The sequence below is a fragment of the Zingiber officinale genome, chromosome 3B, assembly GCF_018446385.1.
Source record: "Zingiber officinale cultivar Zhangliang chromosome 3B, Zo_v1.1, whole genome shotgun sequence".
In the NCBI taxonomy this organism is placed as follows: domain Eukaryota; kingdom Viridiplantae; phylum Streptophyta; class Magnoliopsida; order Zingiberales; family Zingiberaceae; genus Zingiber; species Zingiber officinale.
Genome location: NC_055991.1, coordinates 3,907,096 through 3,932,261, shown reverse-complemented (window position 1 = coordinate 3,932,261; position 25,166 = coordinate 3,907,096). Strand labels below are relative to the sequence as shown.

At 39.6% G+C, this 25,166-nt stretch overlaps 2 protein-coding genes across 2 annotated transcripts; both read left to right on the top strand.

Annotated features, from left to right (window-relative positions):
* Window positions 1-2,880: 2,880 nt before the first annotated feature.
* On the top strand, window positions 2,881-9,462 carry LOC122055548 (serine/threonine-protein kinase D6PK-like). The gene is made up of 3 exons (XM_042617026.1): window positions 2,881-3,087; window positions 3,681-5,378; window positions 8,366-9,462. The coding sequence occupies exons 2-3, from the start codon at window positions 3,835-3,837 to the stop codon at window positions 9,219-9,221; spliced, it is 2,400 nt and encodes a 799-aa protein (XP_042472960.1). The 5' UTR covers window positions 2,881-3,087; window positions 3,681-3,834; the 3' UTR covers window positions 9,222-9,462.
* Window positions 9,463-9,987: 525 nt separating this feature from the next.
* Window positions 9,988-11,371, top strand: LOC122055549 (RAB6-interacting golgin-like). The gene is made up of 4 exons (XM_042617027.1): window positions 9,988-10,617; window positions 10,730-10,840; window positions 10,954-11,034; window positions 11,123-11,371. The coding sequence occupies exons 1-4, from the start codon at window positions 10,366-10,368 to the stop codon at window positions 11,195-11,197; spliced, it is 519 nt and encodes a 172-aa protein (XP_042472961.1). The 5' UTR covers window positions 9,988-10,365; the 3' UTR covers window positions 11,198-11,371.
* Window positions 11,372-25,166: the final 13,795 nt, after the last annotated feature.

Sequence of the window (25,166 nt, the reverse complement as noted above, 5' to 3'; positions counted from 1 at the left end):
GTGCTTGTATGTAATAAGGTTTTGAATTTTTCATAGGACATATCATATGTTTGTAGTGTTTAAATCACTCGTGATGTTGAGGAATCTATTAGGACTCAAATTGATCATCTTCGTAATTAATTGATTCAAGAACTTATATTAAAAAATAATTAAAGTTTTTTACTTGGTTAGCGTGCACGAAAATACTCTAAATTTCTCTATGATGAAGTGCTATAGTGTGATCACTCTCCACAGTTGAAGACTTCAATCAACAATTCCTTAGATAATTTTATTTTCCATTCCCTCTTATAAAAAAACATAGTTGATAGTGAATTTACAAGGTTGACTTATTGGACGAGTTAATAGGTCATAGAATAGAAGCAAAGTCCCTAAATCACATGAATTGCGTCGTATTATTTTCTTCTTCTGATTTTTGTTATGTATACAACTTGACAAGACCAAACAAACTACACACAAGCACCTCATGAACAACTTATTGATTAAATCATATTGTCTTTATTTTGCAAGAAGATTTTTGCTTTTATGGTCAAAGTTATTCATCTCTCTCCCTCTAGTTAAGTTTCACACTACTAGAGACAGAATCATGATTTCCATATTGAGGGAAGGGCGAAAAATGTATGTTTACGTTGAGGGCGGGTGACCATGTCCCACTATCCCTCTAAGCGGAAAGGACGAAGCCACCTAGCTTTCATCCTCACTCTCAAGCTAGAAGAAGATTGCTTTACTCCTCAAAGTCTACCTCGCTTGCCTCCATTAATTAATTATTTTACTCGAATCACATAGTAACTTTCTTTGTTGTATGCCTTCACACAATACCTTCACTTAAAAAATTACATCTCTTTATTCCTAACATCTCCAAACAACTAAAGCAACAAACAAAAAGAATGAAAAACACATTGTTGGAATATGATTGTATACCTTCATAGTGCTATGGCAATAATTCAATCATGGTTGGAAAGAGAGCTAGCTAGTGAATATTTTTTTTCTTATAGATAAAAAAAAACTCTCAAATAAAGTTTTTTTTAAAATTAAAAAAAAATTCCACATCGCTTGTCCTTCAAGTTTTCGAAAAAAGCCACGCCTTTCATTTTTATAAAAATACACGTCTCTCGCATAATGCTTTGAATTATAGGAACACTAATTAATTTTAGTCGGCAGCATAATTTGCGCTCGATTACGTCTCTTTCGTGATTAGTTGGATCTAATAATGTGTTAGTGTCAATGACAGATTGCTATCCTTCCAATTTTCCCCTCCTTTTTTCTGTATTTATATTTATTATATTTTTAAAATCTTTTACTTAACTCACTCTGGACCTCAGTAAACAAACACTTATTTTACATTTATTTTTCTTTTAAATTAATTCAAGTTAGGCAATCAATCAAAGAATGTGCAAGAAATATATATACCATGAATTTGGGGTGTCTTGTCTCCATTCTTCTGCCACTATTGAACAAATAATAATTAATAATGTGGACAAATTATTGGTGGCAGTGGCAGTCTATAATTGCGAGGTGGGATCAAATACACCTGCATGGACTCTTTGCCAAGCTCTCCATGAGAAATTATTATTATTTATTTAAAAAAGTCTTTTTTAAAAAAAAATCCAGTCGATTAATAAAATTCAATTAATTGGATGCTTAGAATTAATTATTTATCTCAGTATCCAATGTTCCATACTGAATCTGGTCATGTCCTGAAGTGAGAAGACGATTGATTGAAAATATAACTTTTTTATTGATTGAAAGAAACTTCATGTTATCTTGTGATACAAGAAGGGTTAGTGTCGAAATATAAAAGGAATTCTAGTATTGAACCTTTGATATTTAAATTAGTATTTAGTTCAGAAGGGAAAAATAGTAGTAGTGAATTGTTACAAAGAGCATATAAAATAGTAAAGCATAGCATATTTTCATATGTAGATAAAGGTCTTCTTTTATAGTGTCACTGTAGTACTTATGTATGCATCCCAAAGTATATGGACATTTTCTAAAGTTTTTAAGAAAAGATAAGTTAAAAAAGTATTTCTAACACTTTTCCGTAAGTGAGTGTGCAGACATCTGTGATGTGATTAGTTAGAAACTTCTAAAGTAAGATTTACTTACTGGACATTTACTATTGTCGGCGGCATAAGTTTTCAAAAGAGTACGATAAGATATGCATGTGAATGCTGTTGTAGGTTGACTGGTCACTACTCCGCAGCGATGTCACCTGCTCGATCATACAGTGTGACGTTATTGACTTATTCTTCCCTCGATTTTACTGTTATCAAAGAGGTGCATTGTGTCCGACCGAACCTACGATTTGATTGACGAGGACGGTGGTATAGATAACTTAGTATTCAACTTTTAACCTTAACTGCAAGTTGTGAAAGATAGTCGTTCGAATTGTCTGATCGTCCTTTCATGTTTGACTAACTCTGAAGGTCTGCTCAACCAACCTTGCTTGCTCCATAGTCCGAAGTCTCATAGTCCATCTGATATGATTTTGACCATTTAACTTTGATCTCTTCATCAACTTATTTTTATAATTTTGACCTATTTTTGAGGGTCTATTTTTATTACCATATTAGAGTTGTTTAGAATTAGTAATATCATCTTTTGTTCGACAAAACTTAATGAGTTCAATAAAATTTATTTATATTATAAAATAAAATAAAATTAGTCTGCATTATTATTAGCAGACAAACATTCAAATCCGACTGGTTTATCATCCTTATTTATTTATTTATTTATTTTATATTATTTGTTATGATAAATTTTCTCATTTCGCAATAGTTCGGATATATCAGGGATGGAAATGGGACCCATGGAGTGGGCCATCCGCTGTGTCGTTACTTAGGTCGTGACTTATTGCTTCGTTTCTCTTCCCTCACTGCGCCAACCTTCACAGCTATGAATCTGCTTGTCCTTGTGAAGAGAGTTAAGTCACCTGCCGATTTTCTCTCTCCCTCTCTTCCTCTCTCTCTCTCTCTCCTAAACCCTAATTGGCGGATCGTTTGAGTCCCTTGGAAATCGATCGCCCTGCTTCTCGACTTCTGCTTCGAGGTCTTGATTGGGCCGTGGGATCTGTCCCTCGGCGGCGAATCTGTACGTGTTTTTTTTTCCCTTTTGTGTGTGCGTGTGTGTGTGTGTGTGAGAGATTCCTTCGAGCGTCGTGCTGGTTTTTACTCATTGATTTCTTATATTTTTTCTTCGCCCGATTTTTTCGTTTCCATTTCCATGACAATGTGGGTGGCGACTCAGTGATTTTCTGCCTCTTTTTTTGTTGGTTGCTAAATTTTCGTACTTTGATGAGAAAGCTTCTTCTGCGGTATCGATCTGTCCAGAGAGTGGGGCAATTTTTATTTGAAAAAATCGGCTCGCCTTACTGTAGTTTTCTTAAATGTCTTCTGTTTGTGTAGATTCAAAAAAAAAAAAAAAAAAAAAAAGAACCGAGAACAATATCCAGGTGATCTAGTCTTTATTGTGACCATGAAGGAAATTTTGTATATTTTTGTAATGAGATTTTTGTTCAGATTCGGTTTGATATGAATGCCTTAATTCAAGGAAACGAAGAGATAACAGTGCAAGTACACTCCCTGTATATTTGCCACGAAGCACGTCTTGATACTGCTATTTTTTTAATTTGTTTTCTTGGAGCAATTGCTTAAACACACTAATGCCGTGTTTTCTTATTGCAGAATCATTGTTTACCGTGAATTTAAGTCATTGCTTGGTGTCTCACAATGATACTTCACTTCGCTGTAACATGGATTTCTTTGAGATGATCTATCCATTTGATATTTGATCAACATTAAGGTGGTTTTTTCTCCAGTCATTGAGCAATTATCAGATATGTCTGGTGGCACTTCTGAGATTGTTGAGACAAATGAAGACCCAACTATGGCCAGTTATTATGATGGATCAAAGATTCCAAGTACTAAGCTCAAACCAAATCTCCAAGATGGTAAATGCCAATACAAGGAAGATGGACTTGACCAATTTTTAAGAGCGATAGATCTCAGGACATCGAGGGTTTTTAGTCCTAGTCCTTCAGGGATAGATTTGTTGCATAAGAATGCTTTGAAGAAAGCACTCAGAGGTGGCACACCTCGAACGTCAGGAACAGGAATGCCAGAATCTGTCTCCTTAAAACAGGCTTTGAGAAGATTATGCATTTCCCAAGCATCAGAGATGGCTGCCATGAAGAGGTTATCAGGGGCCTCTGAAGCTGTAACAATTGAGAGGCTTTATGCTTCGGTGGTGGTCCAAACAAATGACTCTGATTTTCCTCTGAATATGGCAAAGGCAAATGTAGTTGAAATATCTGTCACTCCTTTCAAGGTATCCGGAGACTCATCGAATAAACCAGTTCCATATGGTGAACTACAACAGGCAGAGTCAAGTAACCACAATGCTGATTCAGTATCTAATAAGCCTATTGTAACAAAAATCAGAATCCAAGATGTACTTCAATCAGTACCAGATGAGTCATTTGAAAGTCAATTGGCAGCCAGGAACAGGGATATGAAGGGTAAATCAGTCTCCAAACAGTCGATATCTAGCCCACAGGCTGATTCTGCATCAAACAATTCTATTGTGATGCCACGTCTATTACACTCATTAAATAGGAATAATCTTACTAAACTGAAAGTGAAGTGTGAGCCAGCTTCAGTGCCTAGTGGTTCAACCAAATGCACTGAAGTTAATAAAAGTGATACTACTATGTCTACATCAAAATCATGTTGTCCCAAAGAATCAGTCACCCCTGCATCTACTGTTCCAGAAAGTAATACAACAGATATTGATTGTGGTGCAGTCAAAACCGTTTCTGGCATAAATAGCTTCAGCAGTGGTCAAGTCAGTGGAGTGAAAGAAAGTGAATTCTCTACATCACAAGAAGAAGGGGAGTGCTCCCATAGTTCCAAAAGCAGCACTTGTGATTATAGTTGCAGCACTAGCTTTAGTGAAGAGAGCCATCAGAGTGGTATTGTTGTTAAAGGATGTAGACCTCACATGTCGAAGGATGTGAGATGGGTCGCCATTAGTCACATCTTAAATCAGCAAGCAAGATTGTGTTTAAATGACTTTAAGCTACTCAAACGACTTGGTTGTGGAGATATTGGAACAGTTTATCTTGCTGAACTAGTTGGCTTTGAATGCTTGTTTGCTTTGAAGGTCATGGATATTGACTTCCTGGTTAGCAGAAAAAAGTTGCTAAGAGCACAAACAGAAAGAGAAATATTGGAAATGCTAGACCATCCATTTCTTCCTACCCTCTACTCACATTTTACAACAGATAACCTCTCGTGTTTGGTCATGGAGTATTGTCCAGGTGGTGACTTGCATGTTTTGCGACAAAAGCAACCTGGAAGGAGTTTCTCTGAGGCAACAGCTAGGTATGTAGATTCATTGATGCATGTGTTGCTTCAGTAGTCAATTTCTTCCTAAACACTATTTGGTTTTGGTTTTGTTTGGTTTTCATGTAGCTATATCGAAACCATGCCATTATGGATGTCTAGAAATAGACATGCATCTACTTGAGCATTTGATTAGGGATGAATGGATGTGTTTCTAACATGATGTAGCACTAAGATTGCTTCAATCCAATAAATGTATATTCTGTATTGAAATGTACAGAGAAAAGTCAGGCAAGGCAACTTCTGATATTATTTGGATAAATGGAGAAATACATGTAGAAAATTCTAGTTGAAATTATATTTAACAATCACCATTTTGGTACTTTAAGAATAGCCTGGAAGCACCGATATTCATTTGGTTTTACAGAATTTGGAGAAAAAAAAATATTCTATTGCATATGTCATAAAGGGATATTATACATATATGTAAAACTTGATGTAAAGCCCTAAACCGAAAGCCTAATATAGGACTAAACCCACTACACTTGTAACCCAACAACACACACTTACACTTGCCATCGAGCTAGAGCATGGATACCATCTATGTCCAGCTAGTTATTCAAAGTAGATTGATTTTCACAAAACAACATGATTAACACATTACCATGGTAAAATAAAATCAGAATTCACACATAAGTGAAACCTAACATTGGTGGAGCATGCAAGCTACAATTCCTTGACCTTAGACCAATCAAGACGTCAATAAAGAGAGGATGAATAGAGAGAGATCCCAAGAATCATTCCTAGGTAAGGTTCTCCATGCAGCATTGCATACAACATGACGTGGAATTAGGGACGGGTCTAGGAATTAGTATAGGGTGGACTTAAATTTAATATAATAAATTATATATATATATATATATATATATATATATATATATATATATATATATATATATATATATATATATATATATAATTTAAAAAATCATTACGTTACATTATTTAAAAATTATATCTTGTTGAAGAGGAAGAAGGACTAGGGTTGTTGTTGGTTGGTTGGAAAACAAAAAAGGAAAGGAAGGAGGATTGCTGCTCTTGAGAAGACAAGGAAGAAACGAGAGTTGTTGGAGAAGGAGAAGAGAACTAAGCTACGGTTGGGAAGAAAAAAAACAAGGACAAGGAAGGAGAAGATAAGAAGAAGTCGGCGCGTGGAGGCTTGCGTGTGAGGCAGTGAGAGCGGAGTTGCGTATGTAGAAGAAAATAAAAGGAAAAGAGAGGAGAAAATATTTTTTTTCAAAAATTACTTAACTCGTTTTAATCTATTGAACTGATTTAATCCAATTAAATTTGGTACGGTCATAACATGACCCAATCAAATCCAAATCAACCTTGGTTTAGATCAACAAACTTCTTATCTTCGTGCCTACCTGATGGATTTTGTTCGACCCTAATCTGATTTTAAATTAGCTCCTTCACTTCATCTTCGTGTACGATGATTCAATTCGTTTATTTATTAATTTTATTAAAAAAATTCAATACTTAGCAAATGCTTGCACATGGTGGATCACAAATGATGTACGGGAAGACGAGATGGGTCGTGTTGATGTTGAAGCATGACTATGTATTGCATGCGGAGAGCAGTTTGCATGAACGATGGCTTGGGGGATGGGTTGGGTTGTGTTAATGTTTGTGCCATGCGAGAGAAGTGGAGTTGAAAGGGGACTTGCAAGAAGAGGAAAAGGATTAAAAGAAGGTGGCCTCCTCATCCTCCCTAAGGAAAATATTCTTGGAAAACCCTAGCCCTAAAAGGAATATTTAATGCCATGTGGAGCTTAGAGAAAAGAAATATAGTAAATAAGTAAGCATTGAACACATAGCAATGACAAAAAAATATCACATTTTCCATTGCAACAAAAAAAAATCACAACAAACGTCGTAAATCCACATTGCAACAAAACCCATGGCAGTTGATAATTAAATATCGATAAGATAATTAGTGTGATATTACAATCGACTAAGTTCATAAGTCATAACAATCAAATCTACTCCTCTCTAGGAAGAGAAAAAATGTAAAAAAAAAGTCTCCAATAAATTCCTCATCATAGTCACTCTCATCACTTTCTTAGTCAAAATCAATGTCTTTTTCACTTACAGGAGGTTGAAAGGAGAATGAGAGAACTTGCAAAGTATCAAAGACCAAATCAAGATTTTTTTTTTGGGTAATCCATGTATCCAACTCTTCAAACCGACTAATCCTGAAGGTGACCGGCCCAACCCACGGAAGTTTCCCACTTGTCATTAAGATAAATCAAGAATTTATATTTGATACCATTTGATGTAAAATTGATGCAACATTATGAATTATAGTCTTAAATGGAAACACATAGAAAACAAATTATCCAAGAAGAAATTTTATTATTTAAAAGATGATTAGTGTGAGGGATTAAGGTCCCTGTAAATGAAACTAACAAAATTGAAAATGAACTAAAGTCTCATCTTCAAGATCTTGATGCTATGCCTAATAAGACTTGATTAAATTTCAAACCATAAACTACTTTAATTAACTATTTTTGCTAACTAAAATCATCTACCAAAATAACACTTTTACAAACTTAAATTTCTTATTTCTATTACTAAAAGCTCATATGCATGATAGTTTTTTATCATCCTCAATCCAAACACGTTCCAAACACGTCATGAGCATTTTGCTTTGACAATTCAACTACCTTGTTTGCTTTTTCTCTGTCATCCATTTCATTGGATCGAAAGAAATTCAGAAAGAAGTGTACCTGACTTTAGTTGGGAAGCTCTAACGTTTGCTGATGTGGTTTGAAAATGCAAGTTTTTGATATACTTGAAAATTCTGAATGCAATTGAGCAGTTCAGTAACAAACTCCTGTATACAAGAAAAATGTTAGTCTGCAGTTGTTATTGTCTCTTACAGTATCATGTTTTTCATGGATCTGTTTACATTCTTGTTGTTTGTTGAAGTACTCGCTCACACTTGGCAATGGTTGCACCAGGTTTTATGTTGCAGAAATTCTCCTTGCTTTGGAATACCTGCACATGCTGGGTGTTATTTATCGGGATCTAAAACCGGAAAACATCCTGGTCCGTGAAGATGGTCATATCATGCTCTCTGATTTTGACTTGTCTCTCAGGTGCTCAGTGAGTCCTACTCTTCTTGCATCCACATACTTGGGTGCACAAGACTATGAAAAGAAACTCGTAGGACCTTGTGCTGAGAATAGCTGCATTGACCCTCTTTGTCTTCGGCCAACCTGTGTTCAAGTTTCTTGTTTCACACCCCGATTGATAACCTCCACAGCCCCAAATATAGGAAAACTAAAATCTGACATGGGCGGTCAGGTAAGACCGCTTCCACAAGTTGTGGTGGAGCCAACCGATGCAAGATCCAATTCCTTTGTTGGGACCCATGAATACTTAGCCCCTGAGATCATTAGAGGAGATGGACATGGGAGCACTGTGGACTGGTGGACCTTTGGGATCTTATTGTATGAGCTACTTTTTGCTAGAACACCTTTCAAAGGGCTGGGAAATGATGAAACACTGACCAATGTGGTGACACAGAGCTTAAGGTTTCCCGAGAACCCATCTGTTAGCTTTCATGCCAAAGATTTGATTAGGGCTCTCCTAGACAAGGAACCAGAAAACAGGCTGGGATCAGCCACAGGAGCTGCTGAAATCAAGCAGCACCCTTTCTTTGCTGGGATAAATTGGGCCTTAATACGCTCTTCTCCACCACCTGAGACACAAGGCAGTGACTTTGGAACTCCTGTGCTTATTCGCAAGAAAAAAGAAGGAAGGTGTCTTGATTTCAGGTCGAATGGACATGATGTGGAGTTTGAGTTGTTCTAGCGCATTGTCCTTCCAACCTGTAATCTTCCAGTTCTTCTGATTACATAAATGTAGGCCTAAGTTCTTATTCCTTGTCTATGGTATATTGTATTTGTTTATACAAACGATCTCGCCATTGTCTACCACTTTTCTACTCTTCGTGCATATACTTATTGATAGGAAACGTAGTCATGTGTACAAAAACGTCGTGTATTCCAGCCTTAAGTGGGTATTACTCTATTTACGTTCATGGCAGCTTCAATGTTGTGTCAAAGGTAGTGATTTATTAGTGATCTTAATTGTGTTTGCATCCATAGGTAGCTTGGTCCTCCTCTTAAGCCATTCATATATGTTTGAGCTTTCCCCTCCCTCCTTGGTCCTCAACTGACTGCAACAGCCAGCCAGCCCACTTGCAGGAGGACGCTCATTTCCTTGTAAATCAATTGCTCCAATAATGGAGTATAAGCCTGACTGGAGATGCAAATCTATGGAGTACAAGCGTCGGCTGTTGACACATTCTATCACCACTTTATTTATGGAGTTACATCAAGATCATGGTCCCCATGCTACAGTGCAGCTGTTGAGGTACTTCAGTATTTATGATTAGATTTTCAATGACTGCACTGCAGTGACAAATTTAAAATGTTAATTTACCCAATCACAAACTGTTTGTTTGTGCTTCTAGATTTATTTTGATAACTGATAATTTTTTTTTTTTAATGGAATCGGACAGGTCTCATTCAGAATTAGCGTACATTTATCAATTTGAATTTCTAGTTATCTCTATCTCTCTCAATAGCATGAGAGAATCGTGAGGGTACTGCTAATAAGACAGTACCATATTTTTGATACCGTACCCATGGTGAAGACAGCTCGGGATCTCATCGAGACAGCTGATCTACTCCTGCACCTCTCCCTTGCCCTCTACGTTTCTCTTCTCAAGTAACAGAGACTGACCGACCGACCGACCCCTTGCTTTCTACTCCACTCCACTCTCCATTCCCTTCCACAAGACAGTACTTTCATGCCTACTCTTCAACATTACCACACTCATTCAACAGCATGTCAAGCAAGGAAGCATTCTTAATTAGTTCTGCTAGTCTTCGTTTTGCTCGCTTTAAGAATCATCTGCATAAGGAGGTGCAAACGACACAAGGCAAGAACCATGCAAGCTCAAACTCCGGAGCAGCAGCAGCAGAGTCTATGGATCAGGAGTTCTACCCACAGTCAGAGAGATGCCACGTCAGAAGAAGAGAGGGAAGATGAGGACGAGGCTTTTTCGTTTGGATCAACTCTGTCTGCTTTCCGAGCCAAGGAAGAGCAGATTGAGAGGAAGAAGATGGAGATACGGGAGAGGGTATTTGCCCGACTGGGCAGAGTCGAGGAGGAGAGCAAAACGCTGGCAATGATCAGAAAAGTAAGTGCATGCCTATTGATTACATGTTCTGCAGATGGAGGAAGAATCCATGATTAACAGCTCCAGTTCGGTCTGTACCTGCAAAATGTTTCTGACACTTGAAATTTCACAGGAACTCGAAGCCGTGCTTGATCCGACAAGGAAGGAAGTGCTAGCCATGCGCAAAAAGATCGACATGGTGAATCGCGAGCTGAAGCTTCTGAGCCAGAACTGCCTCAAGAAGGCATGTGCTCCCTGAGAAATTAATGTTTTAGTTCTTATTTGTTTCTGTGTTTCTTGCCGTGTTAAATGATTGTTTTTCTTATTTCTTTTGGATTTATCACCTCATGAATGAAGGAGAAAGAATACATTCAAGCTCGCGAAGCATTCGATGACAAGAACAGGGAGAAGGCACTGCTCGTCAGCAGACTAATGGAGGTGAACAACTGAGTCAAAAATAATAACAAAATTTCTTCTTTTTTTCTTTTGGAAATGTGAGAGATTTGATTGAGTTGTTTTGATGTAGGCGGTTAGCGAGAGTGAGAGATTGAGGATGAAGAAGCTCGAGGAGTTGAGCAAGACAATGGACTCCATTCGATAAATCTAAATGTGTGTATCAGATGTTTTGTTTTATTTTTTTCTATTTCTCACGAAAAAGACGGCAATTGAAATGTTCAAGAAATTCAAAATGAGTTTTTTTTTCTCGTTTCATTGGATTGGTGTTGTTTTTGAGATATTTATTGAAATAATTGCATTGTGATCATTTATCGAACAATATTGCTGCATTTCTTCTTTATCTCTTCTTCTGATTGTAGTAAAATGTGACTCACCTTGTTCCAGGTGAAGGTAAATTACGTATTAACTTGTCACTTCTTGATCCAGGCATTGAAGATAAGATGATTTTAGTTGTTGATTACTATTTAAATATTATTATTATTATTATTTGATAAGAAAGGGATGACCATGTGTTTGAAAGACTAGAGGTCATGCTGAGATAGAAGTCAATGTCAAGAGAAGGTAGAGAAGGTCCATCATTTCATTAGTCGCTCGGATTATACCTTCGCTCAAGGTATCTAAAAGGCTCCCAACCGGCTCTCAGATTGAATCTCACTTTGGGCCGCCTCCTACTCTCGGCTCCATGCCACTTCTTGACTCCTAGCTTCGTGCCACCTCTTGCACTCGGCTCTATGCAGCTTTTTGCCTCTGGCTCCATGTCGCCTCTATCCTTGGCTCAGTGTTGCCTCTTGCTCATCGGTTCCATGCTACCTCCTACTTTTAGCTCAATGCCCTTATGGGCCAAGCTCATTAGCCGAGCGACCCCATAGCCTAACTACTCAATAGGACAAGACATGTGAGACTGATGTTATTAGAGCACGGGGGACCATACTAGGGTTGTTAGAGCGCGTGAGGTCGGTATGATACTTATGTGATGGGATGTCTTTTGTATAAGCAAATGATACGCATCACATTGCCAAATAATATCCATAAGAGAGATATTCCATGACATGTATAAAAAGAGTTCGTTCCCGTAGATGGAGGTAGGCAAATATTACATTTCAACATCTGCATTCTCTACTGGTCATTTTCTCTGCATCTCTTCTCCGTCGGAGACTTACTTGAGTATCCGAGTGACTGAGTCAGACACCCGATCATCATTCTAATTCTCCTCTTTGTCTCCATCCTAGGTTCGACGATTCTTCAAGAAGACACCCTTGTTCCTTGGTGATTTACGACCTAGTCAATCTCGGGGTCAACTAGCCGACATTTTCAACCATAATCATTATTATTATTTTGAAGAAAAAAAAATCATCCCTCAAATATTTAACATAATCACATTCGTCCATGTGAGATTCCATAGGAACCTGAGTAAACTCAAGGCACTCAGAAGTCAATCGGAGCATTAACTCACTTTCAAGCACTCCGAATTCACTTAGTCGCCTGATGTGGATATGGTTTAGGGCAGAGGAGTAATTAGTGGAAAATGGAGGGACAATTTGGTAAAAACATAGGGTAAGGTTTTAAGAGGGGACACTGTAGCATGTGAGGGGGTGTTTTTTCGTGGAACCTTTTTTCGCCGCTGCCAACAGGGATCAAGGAAGGTGCCTTCTTCCTCCCTTTCAGTCTCACGCTCCTCGCCGGCGCCGGCCGCCACCTCCTCTCCTCTGTCTCTCTTTCTTCCGCAACTAAACCACATCTCCAGCTTGAAGGAGGTTTTGAGGCCGCGTTTCCTTCTCCACCGCCACTGCCATCTCTCCCGGACGGCCCACGACAGCAACCGAGGAGCGAGGCCGTCGGACTCTCCTTCCTCTTCTCCCTCTCTGCACGCCAGAGCCCTCCTCTTCCTCATCTCCTCCCCCTCGTATAACCTCAACCGAGCCGATACCGCCATCTCCATCGTCGCCTCACCTCACAGCTCATCCTCCACCGGCTGCTGCTGTGAGCCACCTCCACGCCTGTCGTCTCCCTCTCTCCCTAGCATCGGCCAATGCGTCCAACGGCGGAGCGCCGTTCCCCACCTCGCTTTCCACGCACGACAGCCCCTTCGTCGATAGCTTCCATACACGGCATCCCCTTCGCCGGCAGCTTCCACGCACGATAGCTCCGTAGCTAGCAGCTGCCACACGCCGACAATCTAGGTGTCAGCAGTCCATGTGCCAACTCTGCCTCGGTTCCGATTCTATGTCGCTGTGGTATGCCGATCCTTGTGCCGATTCAAGGGTGTGTAGTATCCCGAGCTACAACCGTAGTGCACATCACTATATTGTTTTGGCCTTTGAGCAATGGTTGAGTCCCAATCTATATGTCGTCGGCCTTGTGTCTCGGCCTACGAGCCACGGTTGTCTTTCGGACTGTGTGCTTCGTATATCTAACCTTCTTGTTGCTATTATTTCTCGGCCTACGTGTCGAAGTCATATCCCGACCTACGTGTCAGAGTCTTATCCCGTCCTGTGTGTCAATCTTATGTCTCGGTTTATGTGTCGATCTCATGTCCCGACCCGCGTGCCGATCTCTTATCCCGGTCTGGGTGTCGGTGTCTTATCCCGGCCTGTGCGCCGAGGTCATATCCCGGCCTACGTGCTGAGGTCATATCCCAGCCTGTGCGCCAAAGTCGCATTAGGTTTTGTGTCGCCGCATCCTGCTTCGCTTCGTCAGATCCAACCCTTCATCCGGCTCCGAGTCACCTGCTCTTCCGGGTCGCGACAACTCGAGCAGCGTCCCATCCGAGGGTGCCCCCCTGGGCCAGGGTACGTCCTCCGTACTCACTCTTTATTGATTTTATGATTATATTATTAGCCTATTACTCATATGTTCATTGGATCCGCTTCGAGCCTCGGGGTACCAGGGACCGAGGGGACTCGGTCACTGGTTACAGATAGCGTTAACCAGAGGACTTCTGAAGACTTGGTCAACACAGAAGTCATCTCAGCACACCCCCCCCCTCCGGGACGTCGCGACTCCATCAACATTTCATCCACCTCACTTAATGGTCCGTCTGACTCAGATTCCGGACAGGATCAAATTTGGCGCCGTCTGTGGGAATCTCCTTCACCTGTTCTGGAACGTGAAGATGGACGACGTCGGGAGATTCTCTGCCATTATCACAGTCACGGAGGATCCCGACAGACATATTATCTTCTACCCTCACTTCACGGGTATTCAGGAGTTGAGGGATCGAGTGGAGTTTCAGCTGGCCGACAGGTTAGTTTTTCCATTATGTTTTTTCCCTGACTCCACGGGTATTCGGGAGTCAAGGGACCGAGACAAACCTTTAGCTGGTTGGCACGGCTCCCCGATCAGGTACGTTACCAGCTCTGCTCCATTTTTACGATTATAGGAGCTGATATAGCTCCCTAATAAGAGAGTAAGATCCTAGTACTTGATCAAAGACTAGGGCCTTCAATTTTTGATCGGACACTAGGGGCCCAGCTCCCCACTCATACACTAGGGACACAACTCCTCGCTCTTACACTAGGGACACAGCTCCCCGATCATTGACTCGCAGTACAACTTCCCGATCAGGATCTAGGGGTCTCACTCTTTGATTACAGGCTAGGGGCCTTACTCTTCAATCAGGGACCAAGGGCCCAGCTCCCCGATCAAGTGTACTACAGGCTCTGCACCCTTCACTATGAGGGTCTGCATCCTCTTACTGCTACAGGTTATGCACCCTTCACCATGAGGGTCTGTATCCTCTTACTGCTACAGGTTCTGCACCCTTCATCATGGGGTTCTACATTCTTTTACTGCTATAGACGCTCCACTCTATTATTATTATATGCTCTGTATTTTCGACCTGTTTTGCGTGCTTTTTATGTCTACAGGCTCTGCTCCCTTCACCCGCGGTGCTCTGCTTCCTTCTATTGCTACGGACTCTGCTCCCTTATATGACTATGGGCTTCACTCCCTTTGACGGTCGGGACTCAGCTTATTCTTCTCTCTGACTCTGTGGACCTTTGGGAGTCAAGGGATCGACACTATTTCTCTTACTAACTGTACGGGCATTTGGGATTCGAGCCAGCCGGTTGACATCACTTTACCATCAGGTATGATAAAGGCTCTGTCCTCTCATATTGCTATGGGCTTCGTTTTTATGGATTTCAAGGCTTATCCTCCCCTGGTCGGGGTCGAGTTATTGCCACTAGTCTCGGACTAGAGTATCACCACCGACCGGTCTCGGATCAGAGTATCGCTAACGATCTCTCGGTCGAGCTTCCAGACTAATTCCTGGTCAAGTCTCCAGATCAAGTCTTGGTAAGACCTCCAAATCAAGTCTGGGTCAGACCTCCAGATCAAGTCTGGGTCAGACCTCCAGATCAAGTCTGGGTCAGACCTCCAGATCAATTCTTGGTCAGACTTCAGATTGATTCCTGGTCAGACCTCCAGATTGCTTCTTGGTCAGACCTCCAGATCAACTCTTGATTAGGCCTCCAGAATGCTTCTTGGTCATGCCTTCGGATTGTTCCCTGGTCAGGTCTCCAGATCAAATTCTACTCAGACCTCCAGACCCTCGCCCTAGTGCGAGTTATAAGTGAGTATGCTCTCACGCCCAACGACCTCCCGGTCGGGTCCCAGACTCTCGCCTCAGTGCGACTTATAAGTGAGCATGCTCTCACGCTTCCAGACTCTCGCCACAGTGCGAGTTATAAGTGAGCATGCTCTCACGCCTCCAGACTCTCGCCTCAATGCGAGTTATAAGTGAGCATGCTCTCACGCCCAACGACCGGCAGGTCGGGTCCCAGACTCTCGCTTCAGTGCGAGTTATAAGTGAGCATACTCTCACGCCTCTAAACTCTCGTCTTAGTGCGAGTTATAAGTGAGCATGCTCTCACGTCCAACGACCAGCAGGTCGGGTCCCAAACTCTTGCTTCAGTGCGAATTATAAGTGAGCATGCTCTCATACTTCCAGACTCTCGTCTCAGTGCGAGTTATAAGTGAGCATGCTCTCACGCCCAACGACCGGCAGGTTGGGTCCCTGACTCTCGCTTCAGTGCGAGTTATAAGTGAGCATGCTCTCGCGCCTCCAGACTCTCACCTCAGTGCGAGTTATAAGTGAGCATGCTCTCACGCCCAACGATCGACAGGTCGGGTCCCAGACTCTCGCTTCAGTGCGAGTTATAAGTGAGCATGCTCTCATGCCTCCAGACTCTCGCCTCAGTGCGAGTTATAAGTAAGTATGCTCTCACGTCCAACGACCGGCAGGTCGGGTCCCAGACTCTCGCTTCAGTGCGAGTTATAAGTGAGTATGCTCTCACGCCTCCAGACTCTCGCCTCAGTGCGAGCTATAAGTGATCATGCTCTCACGCCCAACGACCTCTCGGTCAGCACTCATCATACTTACTTCACTCGCCACTATGCTCGAGACTCATCGTTCACGTTTTGCTCACCGCTGCAGCTCCGTCGACGCTTACCGTTCACTTGCCGCTTGACCCGGCACTCATCATATTAGCTTCACTCGCCGCTCTTCCCGGCACTCAGCATCCGCGTTTCGATCACCGTTGTTGCTCAGTCGGCACTAATCTCTCCACTCGTAGCTCTGACCGGCACTCATCACTCGCGCTGCACTAGCCGCTCTGCCCAGCACTCAGCATCCGCGTTTTGATCGCTGCTGTTGCTCGGTCGGCACTCATCGCTCCACTCGTAGCTCTGACCGGCACTCATCACACGCGCTTCACTAGCCGCACTGCTCGGCACTCATCATTCGCGTTTCACTCACTGCTGTTGCTCGGTCAGCACCCACCGCTCACTTGCCGCTCTGCCCCGGTACTCATCGTACTTTCGCTCCACTCGCCGCTCTGCCCAACACTCGCCTTTCACGTTTCGCTCATTGCCGTTGCTTGGTCGTTGGCTCAACCACTCGTTGGTATCACTTGGCTACTCGCTTTATGCCGATCGGCCTATCGCTTAATGTTTTTCTCGATTGCGCACTCAACTGTTAGAGTGTATACTAAAAGCCTAGCTTTTGGTATAAATATTTATCTAGAAATAAGAATCACATTGGTCAAAAGTCTACATTTATGATAAATGTAGTTGCTCAATTAATTTATATTGTAGATAACATGGTGTGTGGTGTCACACACAGAAGATCATGTTATTGCTTCCTTATAAATTATAAACAGTAGCTCACGACCAAGATGGAAAGGAACAAACCATTGAAAGGTCGTAGTGTAATTAGGTATTAGTATATCTTAACTATATAATTACACTAGTACACTTAGAGTGTATTGAGTAGGACCATTTGAGGTCGTTCCTTTTATACTGACTTTATAAAGGAACAAAGACCTCAGTTATTATGGAAGTGTGTGCTCTTAATCCTAATATAATAACAAGCACATATATTTGATATTTATTTCTTTAATTTATCAATGGGTGAGATTTAGTTCGATGAATCAATAAGCCCGATAAGTTGGGAAATGATATCACTTATAGTGTGTGTTGTTGATTATAGAAGGAAACTGTGTCCTAGTAATCTAGGTTGAGAATGTCCCTAAGAGGAGCTCATAAGGATTGTCATGTTAAACCCTGCAGGTGGACTTAGTCCGACATGACGATAAAGTTGAGTGGTACTACTCTTGGAGCTAGATATTAATTAAGTGAGTTGTCAGTAACTTACTTAATTAGTGGACATTTGTTATCTTAAACACAGGGAGACTAACACACTCATGATAAGAAGGAGCCCAAAATGTAATTTGGGATTGGTGCGGTAGTTCAATAATAGTTCTCTAGTGGAATGAATTATTATTGATAAAATTAAGTTGTGTGTTCGGGGCGAACATGGGATGCTTAATTTTATCGGGAGACCAAAACCAATTCCTCCTCTCGGTCCCTACCGTAGCCTCTTGTATATAGAGATTTATACCCACCACATACCTACCTTCTTACCCATCCAATGGGCCCGGCCAAGCTAGCTTGGAACCCAAGCTAGGGCCGGCCAAGACCAAGTGGATGAGCCAAGTTGGTGGCCGGCCAAAGCTTGGGTCCCAAGCTTAGGTGGCCGGCCACTAGAATATTAAAAAGGATTATTATTAAAATTATTTCTTATGTGGATATCATGATTTTAAAAGAGAGTTTAAAAATTAAAAATTTCCTTTTATAGCTTTCTACAAAGATTAAGAGAAGAGATTAATCTCTTTCCTTATTTGTAGTTTAAAAGGATGGTTTTAATTTTTGGTAAAAACTTTTCTTATTTGTAAATCATCTATATGTTTAAAAGAGAGTTTAAAATTTGAAATCTTTCCTTATTTGTTGATTAAAGGAGGATTTTAAATTTTAAGAAAACTTTCCTTTTAAACATGTTCATGATTTAAAGAAAGTTTAAAATTAAATATTCTCTTTATAAGTTTCTACAAGAGATTAAGAAAAGATTTGATATCTTTCCTTATTTGTAGATTAAAGAGATTTTAATTTTAGAGATAACTTTCTTTTATCCACATGTTTAAAAGAAAGATTTTAATTTATTAAATTTCCTTTTATAAACCAATTATGAAGGATAAAAATTATTGAGAAATTTTATAAAATTCGGAAGCAAATAAGGAAGTTTTAATTGGTGTTTAAAATTTTATTTGCTTGGAGTTTTTATTGTGGCCGACCATTATAAAATTGAGAAAGGAAATTATTTTAATTAAATAAATTTTCCTTTTCAATGGCAAAAGAATTAAGGAAGTTTTTATTAAAATTTCCTTATTTGCCAAGATCAAGGATTATAAAAGAGGGGTAGAGGAGGCTTCATGGCTAACGAATCTATTCTATTTTTCTCCCTCTTTTCTTCCTTTGTGGCCGGCCTTTTCTCCTTTCTTCTCTTTTGGTGGCCGAACCATACATCTCTTGGAGCTCTTGTTGGTGGCCGGACCTAGGAAGGAGAAGAAGAAGAGGAGGAAGCCTCATCTTGAAGATCCCTTGGAGTATTGGTGGTGATCAAGTTCTTCTTCCTTGGAGGTGGTTCTTCTTGTGGCCGAACCTTGCTTGGAGAAGAAGAAGGTGCGTGGTGGTTCTCGTCTCGGAAGATCGTCGCCCACACGACGTCCGGGATAAGAAGAGGAATACGGTAGAAGATCAAGAGGTTTTTCTAAAAGGTATAACTAGTAATTTTTCTTTCCGCATCATACTAGTTATTTTTGGAAATAATACCAAATACAAGAGGCTTACGTTCTAGTGTTTCGAATATGGTTTTTCGAAGTTGTGTTCTTTTGTTTCTTTCTTTTCCTTGTGATTTGATTGTTCTTTTGGTTAACCTAAAGTTATTTTAGGAAATTAAATATTAGCTTTCTATTAAAGGTTTTGTCTAGTCGGTGGTGGTTGCTCCCATATCCAAGAAGGCCATGTGCCTCGCCACGTCAGTACTGGGAACCTTTTATGGAAATTAATATTTAATGGAATTAATAACTTAAGGAGACTTGGGTCGAACGTGTTAAGTTCCGCAGGAGATCCAAGTCAAAACCTAAAAGAACAAATAGATTAAGTTTTGGATCAAACGTGTTAAGTTCAGCGATCCAAAATTTAATTTAAAAGAACACATGGTAGCTAGGAAAAGGTTCGGACCTTTGTACAAAATTTTTATGCAGTGGAACCTATAGGTTTTCCGAGTAGCAACCAACAATTGGTATCGAGCTAGGGTTTTGCCTCTGTGTATTTGGTATTAGTTTAATTATGCACATGTCATACATAATTTAGGCGGGTTAATAGTAGGATGTGCTAACTTTGTGGATCGGGATCCAACTATTATGGCTTATAGTTATTATGTGTGTGATTGGACCCTTGGACATGTCAAGGGCATTTTATTGTGTGTGCATGATTGTATTATAAAATACAGAAGAGCGTATTTAGTTTTATTAGGATTTTATTTTGATCTAGATACATGTACATTCCTTTTATGGAATATAGGATCAAAATGTAAAATTCTATTTATGTCATGGATCTAATCTTGCAAAGCGTGGAACCTTCGAAGGACCAGAGGCGCAGTGGAACTAGGAGCAAGATGGATCGACAGCTAGACCCGATGGGTGGCCAAATATGGCAGCAGCTTGGGATGACAACACACGGAGGATAACTAGAGATAAAAGCCATAATAGTTGAAAATTAGATTTTCTATTTATTGCTTTTATATTGTCTTGTGTGCATGTTGGTTTACATATTTAGTAGGTTAGCATAGTTAAAATTCCTCATTTATAAATAACTAAGTGGAGAGGGATTTTAAGTAAATCCCATGGTCTCCATTCTTGGTTTGTAAGTGATGCAAACAAGCTTGCGTTGGCTCGAGTGCCTTCCTCCATAACGGATGAGCTTGTTTGTGGATCACTAGAAGACTTCCATTTTGGATGACTATAGGAAGTTAATTAAGAGCGTGTGATCTTCCCCAACGGAAGGGCATAATCTTATTAATGGACTTAGTGTCAAGTAATGGTATACACTTAGACACATCTAATAATATCCTCCCCATGAGTCATTGCTATTATTTGTGTGACCAAATGAAACCAACTATTAATTTGTCATAAAACTAGGTTGACAAGATAATAAAATTAAAGGGTTAAAACCCTCTTACAAATGATTGATTTTGTATCGTCCACACTAACGTGGCATACAAAATTAACGGTGTTGAGATAATTTTATTTGTCATAAAGATACGTTGACAAGATAGTTAATGGGTAAAACCCTCCTTTTACAAATGTTGAATTTGTATCGTCCACACTAACGTGGCATGCAAAATTCACGGTGTTTGAGGTGTTGGTAAATTTAAATAATATTGTTTGAGGAATCAATGTTATTTTAAATTCAAAGAGTTTTGACCAAATATTTGATCAAAGACAGATCAACTATTAATTTTATTCATAAAGTAAAGTTGACGAGATAATAAAATTAATGAATAAAATCTCCTCTTCGATTTTGTATACACAAAATTCATGGAGATTTTAAGGAGTTGATCTTGACCAAATATTTTGTGATTCTTAGGATGTTTGTCAATCCCTAGTAGTCATACTATAGAAAAGACTTAGTAGTCCCAATTGTAATGATTGGAAATAGGACTTGGACATTAAGGTAGGCCTTCTTAGAACTAAGAACAATTTAGGTGTATTTAATTCATTAGTTGAAACATGTCTAGTGGTGTTATCTACCGGAACCTGGAGTGTAGATACAAGATGCCATTAATCATGTCTGCAATTCATTGCAGGGTTCCAGAAACCCGACAACTAAATGAAAGGTAAATCACCGTCCACATGGGCACTACTGTAAAAGTGGTAACTGTTGCAGTGGGAGATGTTTATCCTTTGATAAGAATAAAATATGGATTTTAAGTAATTGTCTTTACGTACCAAGTTTAGAAAGAACCTGACTTCAGTTTCTAAACTATTATAGATATTGTGTCTATTTTGATAACAAAGTTGTTATCAAGAAAAATAGGGAAGTTATCTATTCTGGTATGGTAGTTGACAATTTATAATCCAATAACTCCCACGATGCAACAAATGGAAATTAGTAACACATCTTCTAATTTTAAGAGAAAGTAACCTTCGGAAATGAACCAATTATATCTTTGACATCTAAAAGCTAGGTTATACTTGAGTAGGATTCATTGGTAGCTGATGAACTTTTGGGTTCATTAGTAGTGGAAATCTTTCCAACCTGCGAGTCTTACTTGGAAGGAAAATAACCAAGGAGCTTTTAAGTCTAAGGGGTATGGAACCAAAGATATATAGGAATTGGTTCATTCTGATTTGTGTGATCCTATGAGCATCCAGGCAAGAGGTTGTTTCAAATATTTTATCTATTTTATAGATAACTATTTGAGATACGGATATATTTACTTGATGTGCCGCAAGACTAAGTACTTTGATTAGTTCAAAGTGTACAAGGCTGATGCGGAGAAACGTCAAAGTAAAAGTATTAAGATACTACGGTGAGATCGTAGTGGCAAGTACCACTTGGGAGAATTTAGGAGTCACTTATCAAAAGTAGGGATTCAATCCCAACTAACTACACCTGGTACACCCCTACAGAATGGTGTAGAAAAAGGAAGGTATAAGGCTCTTATGGAATAATTAGATCGATGATGAGTTATTACCAAATTTGTTTTAAGGATATACACTAGAAACAGAAGTGAACATAATACCTTCTAAAGTCAGAACTCTCTACTCCCATAGAATTGCAGAATGGGCATAAGCCTAGTATATTCGGATTTGGGTGGTCTAGCATATGAGAGACACTGATAAGTTGGGCAGGAGTTCACTTGTTTGTGAGTTATTCTAGAGAAACAAAAGTAGGTTTATAGTCTTAAAAATCAGAAGGTCATTATCAATGACCGATTTTTAGAAAAATGACTATGTGCCCAAAAGAAAATTTGTTCTTAAGGAAATAATAGAAGACATGTCTAATCTAGTACCAACTGTACAAGATGAGATACCACAAGGAAACTGCAACACGTATCACAAATGATACACAATTGCAGAAAGTGCCTTGTCGTAGTGGGAGGGTTGATAAGCAACCTAAAAGGATTCATGTTTTGGGAGAGTTTTTTGACTTGATCCCTGGAGGACATGAACCTGATCTCCGGACATATGACGAAGCACTCCAAGATAAAAATGCAACATCTTGGCAAAGAGTAATGAATAACAGAATTAGAATATATGTATTCTAATAAAATCTGGAAGCTTGTAGAAACACCAAATGGTGTAAAAGCCTTTGGGTGTAAAAAGGTCTATAATAGGAAAAGAGGGATAGACAGGAAGGTAGAAACTTTCAAAAGCAAGGCTTGATGAAAAAGGAAACTTTTCACTGGTAGCCATGTTTAAGTCTATCCAGATTCTTTTATCTATTTGGCAAGTGGATGTCAAGACAGCATTCCTTAATGGAAGTCTTGAAGATAGCATCCACATAAAGCAAACCAGAAGGGTTCATTACAAAGGGCTAAGAGCATCTTGTGTGAAAGCTCAATCAGTCTATGGACTGAGGCAAAGCTTCAAGGTCTTGGAACATCCAGTTTATCAAAGTAATCCAGACCTTTGGATTTATTGAGTAAACGGATAAGTCTTGTGTATACAAATGGTGTGATGGAAACGTGGTGGTGATTCTTGTACTATACGTAGATAACAATTTTGGTAGTTGGAAACAATATCAAAATGTTGTCAGAAGTAAGGGTATGGTTGTCCAAATAATTCAATATAAAGGACTTGGGAGAATATATATATTTTTGTGATCAAAGTAATAAGGGATCGCAAGAAAAATATATATATAGATATATCCCAAGTTTAATACATCGAAAAAATCCTTGCTCGTTTTTAGCATGCAAGACTCCTAGAAAGGTTTCTTACCTTTTAAGCATGGAGTGTCTTTATCTAAAGGGATGTCTTCGATGACATCAAAGGAGATTGAGGACATGTAGGCAGTTCTTTATGCTTCGGCAGTTAGACAACCTAATGTATGCTATGCACGAGATCAGAAATCTATTTTGCCAAGGGCATAGTTAGTAGATATCAAAGTAACCCTAGACAAGGACATTGGACTGCAATAAAGCATATAAGTACCTTAGAGGCACTAGAGATTATATGCTAGTTTACAAGGCAGTTATTTTGGTCCCTATGGGTTGCATGGATTTTGACTTCCAATCGGACAGGGACAATATTAAGTCAACCTCGGGGTTTTGTGTTTACTTTAGGAGGTAAAGTTATAACTATGGAAGAGTGATAGGCATAGGTGTTTATCTGGACTCCACCATAGAAGCTTAGTATATGGCAAGCCTCTAAGGTAGCCATAAAAGCTGAATGACTCAATAACCTCAAGATAGATTTAGATATGATTTCTGGTTTGTCCAAAGATTATTACAATTTGTTGTAATAATGTTGGTGCAGTAACAAACTCGAAGAAACCATAAGTCTATGAGGCAAGTAAACACAATAGAGCGCAAGTACCACCCAATACGAGAAATCGTATAAACGAGGAGAAGTTGTTGCCGCCTAGATTGCATCAGATGATAACCTAAGGTCCTTAAGGCAAGAGCTTTTGAGAGGCATGGGAATCAGATGTATGGCAGCAGATATGGCAGCTTAGTCTTTTAGTATAAGTGGGAGATTGTTAGAGTGTATACTAAAAGCCTAGCTTTTGGTATAAATATTTATCTAGAAATAAGAATCACATTGGTCAAAAGTCTACATTTATGATAAATGTAGTTGCTCAATTAATTTATATTGTAGATAACATGGTGTGTGGTGTCACACACAGAAGATCATGTTATTGCTTCCTTATAAATTATAAACAGTAGCTCACGACCAAGATGGAAAGGAACAAACCATTGAAAGGTCGTAGTGTAATTAGGTATTAGTATATCTTAACTATATAATTACACTAGTACACTTAGAGTGTATTGAGTAGGACCATTTGAGGTCGTTCCTTTTATACTGACTTTATAAAGGAACAAAGACCTCAGTTATTATGGAAGTGTGTGCTCTTAATCCTAATATAATAACAAGCACATATATTTGATATTTATTTCTTTAATTTATCAATGGGTGAGATTTAGTTCGATGAATCAATAAGCCCGATAAGTTGGGAAATGATATCACTTATAGTGTGTGTTGTTGATTATAGAAGGAAACTGTGTCCTAGTAATCTAGGTTGAGAATGTCCCCAAGAGGAGCTCATAAGGATTGTCATGTTAAACCCTGCAGGTGGACTTAGTCCGACATGATGATGAAGTTGAGTGGTACTACTCTTGGAGCTAGATATTAATTAAGTGAGTTGTCAGTAACTTACTTAATTAATGGACATTTGTTATCTTAAACACAGGGAGACTAACACACTCATAATAAGAAGGAGCCCAAAATGTAATTTGGGATTGGTGCGGTAGTTCAATAATAGTTCTCTAGTGGAATGAATTATTATTGATAAAATTAAGTTGTGTGTTCGGGGCGAACACGGGATGCTTAATTTTATCGGGAGACCAAAACCAATTCCTCCTCTCGGTCCCTATCGTAGCCTCTAGTATATAGAGATTTATACCCACCGCATACCCACCTTCTTACCCATCCAATGGGGCCGGCCAAGCTAGCTTGGAACCCAAGCTAGGGCCGGCCAAGACCAAGTGG

Coding starts and splice junctions, on each gene's coding strand:
- LOC122055548 (XM_042617026.1), top strand. CDS start 3,835: ATGTCTGGTGGCACTTCTGAGATTGTTGAGACAAATGAAGACCCAACT. Junction 5,379..8,365: donor TTCTCTGAGGCAACAGCTAG/GTATGTAGATTC, acceptor TGGTTGCACCAG/GTTTTATGTTGCAGAAATTC.
- LOC122055549 (XM_042617027.1), top strand. CDS start 10,366: ATGCAAGCTCAAACTCCGGAGCAGCAGCAGCAGAGTCTATGGATCAGG. Junction 10,618..10,729: donor CGCTGGCAATGATCAGAAAA/GTAAGTGCATGC, acceptor GAAATTTCACAG/GAACTCGAAGCCGTGCTTGA. Junction 10,841..10,953: donor GCCAGAACTGCCTCAAGAAG/GCATGTGCTCCC, acceptor TCATGAATGAAG/GAGAAAGAATACATTCAAGC.